At 37.6% G+C, this 7,559-nt stretch overlaps 1 protein-coding gene across 1 annotated transcript in view; it reads left to right on the top strand.

The window, feature by feature from the left end:
• Window positions 1–341: 341 nt before the first annotated feature.
• LOC104272072 (collagen alpha-1(XXI) chain-like) overlaps window positions 342–7,559 on the top strand; it is a gene marked incomplete at its 5' end in the record, with an annotated part of 50,453 nt that continues 43,235 nt past the window's right edge. The window contains 6 exon segments of the mRNA XM_009866964.1: window positions 342–385; window positions 1,303–1,356; window positions 3,120–3,173; window positions 4,003–4,056; window positions 5,232–5,285; window positions 5,366–5,419. Of these exon segments, the coding sequence (XP_009865266.1) occupies window positions 342–385; window positions 1,303–1,356; window positions 3,120–3,173; window positions 4,003–4,056; window positions 5,232–5,285; window positions 5,366–5,419 (314 nt within the window).

The raw sequence follows: 7,559 nt of genomic DNA, 5'->3' as shown, positions 1-7,559 counted from the left end.
TGAGAGAGAGAGAAAGAAAAAAGCTGTCTGTGTATGTATGTTAGGTGGGGTTTTCTTTCCAGTGGAGAATAAAACAATTTGTTACACTGTCATGTAACAACTCTAAACTAATGGATTTTAGAATAAAGTCTGGAAGCTGCAGGCTTCAGATGTAGAGCTGAAATCTAAATCTCAAATATATGATTGTGATAGCAGTTACTAAAATTTATGACCTAAAATGACAGGGTTGTGACAACAGTTCTCTGGTAATGAGGAGGATTGTCTTTTTTTCTTGAATACGTGTTTGGAAATTTGTAAATATAACTCAGGAAAAATTACAAGTCTTGGTTTCTTTTCCTTAGGGATATCAGGAACTCCAGGTATCCCAGGAACTCCAGGGGTTCAAGTAAGTTTCTGACTCATTTCTAGAATTTGAAAATCTAAAATAATCCCTTCAACTTTCTCCCAACACCTGTTGTTTGTCTTTGAGAGTTGAGATGCGTGAAATGAGAAGTGCTCAAGGGATGCCATCAAGTCAGGGTTTGTCCTTGGCTGAATTGCTTTGGAACTCACATGGCTTCGGGATCTACAGATAGGCTGAGAATTAGACTGCAAATTAATCATTACTAGGTAAGGCTTGTTAGGAGAAGGACTCATCTGGGGCTTAGCTGTTTTCAAACTGATCCAGAAGCCAAACAGTAGTGCCTTCCATTTTGCTATGAATCAGTAACAGTGATCTGAAGCCTTGTTATGATGATTCATTACCCACCATTTACATGTCCAAAAAGTTTCAGATAAAGACCAGACTGATGAAGAACTCATTTTCTTCATCATATTAATTTAATAGTCCTTACTGGGTCAGCTACTGGAAACCAGTGCTGTATTTTACTTGTGGCATGATCCACTCTGGCTGGGTAGTCTAGAACTTACTAATTTGTTGAATTAAATGTGTGAGATCATGCAGGGACCAAGAGCAAGCCTTCAGCATGGCATATGTGAAGGCTATCCCATGGACGTTGAAAGGAAGGGGACATGTCTGGACTCGTACAGGCTGTGTGATGTACTTTTTTTCTTGGGGTGGTTCTTGGTTAGAGCGAAGAATTGTTCTTGGTGTTCCCCAGTCACGGGCGCAATAGTTCACAATATTTGTGCATTCTGGATGCATTTCATGCTTGATTCTGCTGTTATATCCAATTACCAAAATGTTGTAATCAGCCAGCTGACACCTGAGTCCCTGGGTCATGTTGTATTACATTTCTGTGTCTCATTCTGCATCAGAGTATGTTAGTATTGGAGCTGATTTTAATTTTTTTTTTCTCTTAGGGACCACGTGGTTTACCAGGTATCAAGGGAGAGCCAGGGAAAGATGGAACTAAGGTAAAAAACAAAAAAAAGGGAAAAAAATAGTAGATAAAAAGATTTTACTCTTACCATTTATCATTTTTGGTTATGCAGTGAATAGTTAACAGTAATAATATTTTCACATGAGGCTTCTGTGAGAATTGTTTACTAAAAAGGGGATAAAGGAGGACTAAGAATCCTAAATTTAGAATGTTCCTTCAGTTTGGAATCTGCTTTATATAATAAAGTTCACAGAGCCTTCAGCACTGCCGGTAACACCTCTACTGCACTGAATAATTTATATTTATATTGCATATCTAAATATGGGTACCTGGAAGCATGATACAGGTATCTGTCAGAATATTTTCTTTCCACCTCTTTTCACCCTTTTTCTCTTTAAGTGAGCATCCAGATGAGCTAGGTAGGTATTTTTAGATGGCACGTTTTATCAGAAAACACTGACTAATGAAGACCAAAGCTGTTTGTGGAAAACTCTTACCTGAGGTGTAGCTAGTAGCTTGGAGCTGCAGATAGATGTGGAAGCTTCTGTATAACTCCCTTCTGGTAACTGGGATAAGCTTGAATCTGAATCTGTATACACAGCAAGTAAACTTACCATTGACTACTGGCAAGTCTCATTGATATGTAAATATCTGTCCACCCTTCTCTCACACTTTTGCCCTATGATTAGAAAAGCTCTAAGTTCATTGTGATAAAAAGGTGTTTTGGTTTACTAAAACTTCAAAGCCTTTTTTGTAAAGCAAACATTTGTTTTCCAACAGATTGTACTGCAGAATTTCCTTCTTCTAAACTTCCCAATTTTAAAAGCAGGTCCTTAAATTCATCACTGTTCAGCGTAATTCTCAAACACATGATTAGAGCTGAAAAATGTGCTTGTGTGATCCTGTGACTGGTCTTAGACGTTAATCTAATTATCGGTCTGTATTGGACCATGTGCAGAGAGTAAGATACTGATGATGAAAAAGTATTCTTCTGGCAGTGCAGGGTTGTGACAGATAGAATATTTCCTAATGCTTAGTCCAAACTTAATTAAAATGTGCCAAGAAATAGGGCTTCCACCACTGTTTTAGAAAACTTCTTCCATCGTAAAATAGGTCTTGCCATTAGAATTTTTTTCCTGATGATTCAGCCCAAATTTTCATCTCTTAATTTCATCCCATTACTTGCAAAGTTTCTGTAGCAACTAATTTAAAACTATTTCCATTGCCAAATGTTTTAGTTTATCCAATAATTGAATCACCACTTCTGAGCAGGTCGAAGCTCCATTCTTTTTCATTAAGAAGGAATGGATACATGAAGTGTTTATTTTATAAGATTTGTCGATTTTTTTGAACTCCATTCCACTGCATGTTTTTAATATTGTTGAGAGATATTTTGATAGCATTAACCCACAAGCTCTCATTTCTTGGTTGTATTCCTGTCTTCTCTGAATACGACAGACCTCTCCAAATCTGCTTAGACATGAATGGTTTTGATAACTCTTTTCAATTTTTTTTTCTCTTGTCAAAGCTAAATTGCTACTTTTGAACCTCCATAAGCCTTATTAAGAGATTACAGCAAAATGTAATAAAAAAATTTACTGATTTTTTAATTTTTTCTTTTATGTGTTGAATCTTTTTTAAAGATCAACAAACTCTCATCAGTCAGCATACCAATGTTATATAGTTGATATGGTGATATATACTGTCTTTCCACTATTTCTTCTTTATTGAGAATGTTGTTTTAGTATATTACTACTGTTTTAGATATAAGGATTTACAATGTGTTTGCTCTTTTAGGGTGATCGTGGACTACCTGGCTTTCCTGGATTACACGGGATGCCAGCACCAAAGGTTGAAATTAAGTATTTCTTGTTACACTGTTCATGTTTCAGCTTCCTGTATCATTTATTGTAAAGAAAAAAAAATGTTTATATGCAATAATGTGTCAATACATTTCGTAAGCTACCTAAAATTAATAGATATGATGCTGAAATTGAAGGAAGATACATGCCATGGGACTTCATTAAATACTTACGAAGCGATGGAAACTGCCTGGTTTTTTTTTTCCTCTTTGTTCTGTTCTGTGGGAATCTATATTAGTTACTTTGAATTTTGATTTTACTTCTATTTAGATATTTCTTCACCACAAATAATGTGTTAAAAATAATTTATATAGTTTTCTCTAAGTCATTCAATTCAATGACAGCATTTTGAAGGATAGTTCTTTAACCTAGTGACTTTATTTAATGTGTATGTTCCTCAAACATCACCTGTGCATTTAGCTCTTCTGTGTCAGTACTGAACTGGATTTATTTCTTAGTTTTTACAAATTTATGCTTTAAACTTTTCAGTGAAGAGTGCAGCACTTCTCAGCTGAATTTTCAGTTAGGTACTTACCGATATTGAAGTGACCAGAAACAAAAAGTGCCCTCCATTGAGAACAGAAGCCTGCAAATTGTGGATTGTCTCACCAGCAGTGTTGGACATTCCAGGCTTCTCCCCTAGGAGAGCTTGGAAAAGTCAAGATTTACATTTACTGTCCTGAGCATAATTTTTCGTATCAGATGAAGCTCTTTGCCTGCTTCATTTTATGTCTGCTATACATGTATACTTTGTATACATATCTGTATATAACTATGTCTATCATTAAAATTAACTTATTCCCACACATTTTGTCTAGGGAGAAAGGGGTCCTAAAGGAGATCAAGGAGTGCCAGGAATATATGGAAAAAAGGCAAGTAAATTTGTAATAATGAAATAAAGCAAAATGTTGTTGGTATCTGATGGAGTGACCTTGGCAGCCTGCCCAATGCTCCCTCAGCCACTCCTTCATTCCCCATCATTTGCATGAACCACATAGCTGAACGGGAGAGAAGGAGAGGAGTAAGGGGAGCAACAAGAGGAGCGCACGAATGGAGTGAGACTGATAATAGAATCATAGACTTGTCAGGGTTGGAAGGGACCTTAAAGATCATCTAGTTCCAACCCCCCTGCCATGGACAGGGACATCCCCGACTAGATCAGGCTGCCCAGAGCCCCATCCAGCCTGGCCTTAAAAACTTCCAGGGATGGGACTTCCACCACCTTGCTGGGCAACCTGTGCCAGTGTCTCACCACCCTCATGGGGAAGAACTTCTTCCTAACGTCCAAACTGAACCCATCCATCTCTAGCTTTAATCCATTCCCCCTAGTCCTGTCACTACCCGACATCCTACAAAGCCCCTCACCAGCTTTCTTGTAGCCCCCTTGAGATACTGGAAGGCCACAATATGGTCTCCTCAGAGCCTTCTTTTCTGCAGACTGAAAAATCCCAGCTCTCTCAGTCCGTCTCCACAGGAAAGGTGCTCCAGCCCTCTCATCATCCTCGTGGCCCTTCTCTGGACACGTTCCAGCACGTCCGTATCTTTCGTGTGCTGTGGGCTCCAGAACTGGACGCAGTACAACGGGTGGGGTCTCACAAGAGTGGAGTAGAGGGGGAGAATCACCTCCCTTGACCTGCTGGTCACACACCTCTTGATGCAGCCCAGGATATGATTGGCTCTCTGATAGCGGCCTGGAGAGAGATGCTGGTTTAATCTATAATTTATATAAAGGAAGGTGTGCTTTTATTATATTATTATATTTCAGAGAGCAAATTTTGTCATCTAGTGTTACATTTTCACCTGTCTTTGTATTTACTTCATGTATTTATTGGTCTAGAGTTTTAAGCAATTTCAAAGAGAGTCTGTGTTTAAATTTCTGTGTTTTAGAGCATATTTCCATTTCCGTAACAGAGGATAGTTAGAAAGAAACAGAATTTCCATACATTTTCAAGATAAGAAATAATGTACATGAATTATAAGTTAATTATACTGAATTTGTAGCATAAACATTGATCACTACTTACTTTTCATTTGCTCTATTTCTCAGGGTTCAAAAGGAGAGAAAGGTGATACAGGATTTCCAGGAATGCCCGGACGATCTGTAAGTTCTGTGAAGACAATTTGCATTTAGTGTTTGCTTGTTAATTCACCTACTGATGACTGTCATAACCGTTGCCACAGGGAGACCCTGGGAGAAATGGGAAGGATGGATTACCAGGAAATCCTGGTTTCAAGGTAAGTACAAATGCAAGTTCCCACCTGTTCAAAGTCTTCCATAGCATTTCTGTCTACATACACCCAGTTTATTCTGTGGAGTATTACAGGAAGTTAAAATAATGTGTGTTAAAGGGAAATACTGAAGTTTACAGCTGTCAGTGGGCAGACTTCATGGAATTCAATTAGTACATGAGCAGGGGCAAAGTTTTTGTTAAGAACGGATCAGTGATTGTGGATCAGTGATTGTTTATATTTCATCTCCTTTATCCTTTTTTGGTGTTTATCTAACTCTTTGAATCTCTTAATGAAATTTATATACAAGGATACACTGTAGAACATACCTGTTGTGTACAGTTAAGAAGGAAGTAATCTATTACTATTGCTTTGGAAGGGAGCTGGATGAAAGTTAGGGAAGAACACTTCTAGTAGTGGATTCATGTTTGTTACTGTATTCTCTTCACTGTCTAGTGCCCTTTTTATTTAATTTGGAACAGTTTTTATAATGGACTAAGTATCTGTCTGCTGTAAAATAGACTACAGGATCTGATATTTCTATAATGTATTGCAGTCCGTGAATTCACTGAACATTTTGTTGATCCAGTTATTTGCACTGTTGTTGTTTGTGAAAAGATGGACTTTAGCAGTATCAGTTTGAATTCATAGGAAAAAAATATTATTAATATACAATGCCAATATTCATTTCAACCTTTTAGCAGTGTCTTTGTTCCCATAATATTTTTCTCAGTAATAGTAATAAGAATGATCTAGGGCTGCTCAAGATTAGTGTTCCTTAAGTGTCCAAAAATACAAATGTATTTTAAGTGCATTTGTCTAAATCTCTATTACTGTAGTTAGAGATTGGGTCTTTATTCCATTTTGTGATCATGGTTGTCTAGAGCAGTTGGAAATATCATGGCATATCTCTGACATCTGCTGCAGCAGGGAAATATGTCACAAGACCTGTGAGAGACCTAAACCCTTCCAGGCAGCAGCTGCTAACAAGGTGGATCCAGCAGGATCCCAGGCTCACTTAGGCTGCAGGGGACTTTTGTTTGAGGTGTCTCCTGGAGCAGCCTCCTGCTCACAAATGGGGCAGCACTGAATCCATACCAGGTTGTTCAGCTGGGTCTTGATAACCTCCAAGGATTGTGCCTGCACAACTGGGCAGCATGTTCCGTCCCTGACTGTCCTTGTGGTGAGAATTTTTTAACCCTTATCTGTAGCAGGAAATGGCTCTATATGTCTGTATGTTGACAACTGAGTCAAGCTCTTAATAAATATAACAAATGAAGCCTTTAAAACCATTCAGCTGCTGACTGTTAACTGCTATAACTTTTGTGAGATCACCCATAAGTTTGCAGCCCTGTTCACTGGTTTTGGGTACCCCATGTGACCTGTAATTGCCATTTCAGAAGGGCTCAGGTCTCCTGTAGGTGGTACCTGTCAGCCTGATGTGGAAGCCTTGGCTGCCCTAGAGCACCTCAAATAGCACCAGACATTTGTCATTAGGTAACTGAATCAAGCCACTCCTCACTGTAATGGGATCCTAGATCCAAAATGTATCTCTAGACAACTTCAGGTAGAAAAACACGTGTCTAATAAGACACAAAATTGTCTTAATTTGAAGTTAAAGGGGGCAATTATCACTTACATAGAACATTGGTAGCAGCACTGTTATTCTAAAAATTGCTCAACTTCAGTGTGTAATTAAGCATCCTGCAATTAAAATAAATTGTTTAGGAGAACATATCTAAAATAACAGCCTTTAAAAAGTACATATAAAATTTAATTTTTACAGTGGGTAAACTCAGTATTTCCTATTTTATTTGTTCTCTTCAGAAGGCTTAATTAGACTGTGCTAAAAGGTAATGGAATAATTTTAGTTGATATAAAATTGGTGTACTGCTTTTTTTTAATTGCCCTTAATTATAGTAAAAAAAAAAGTTGTAATTCTTAATTATGGAAAGAAATATTTTCATATCAATCATTTTTTCTGGAGTTAACTTCAGCAACCAAGAGCGGAAGGATTTTGTATTTATTTGTTACTTGGTTTAGCTTTAGATACTCCTGCATTAATTTCATTTTGATGTTCAAACCTCGTTGACACGTGCCTACAAATGGTCATTATTAATGTATTTCTACAAGACCATGTATCTGT

The sequence above is a fragment of the Apaloderma vittatum genome, unplaced genomic scaffold (genome assembly GCF_000703405.1).
Source record: "Apaloderma vittatum isolate BGI_N311 unplaced genomic scaffold, ASM70340v1 scaffold5603, whole genome shotgun sequence".
NCBI classification, from domain to species: Eukaryota; Metazoa; Chordata; class Aves; order Trogoniformes; family Trogonidae; genus Apaloderma; species Apaloderma vittatum.
The sequence above is the reverse complement of the archived record's forward strand: the minus strand, read 5'-3'. Positions and strand labels throughout refer to the sequence as shown.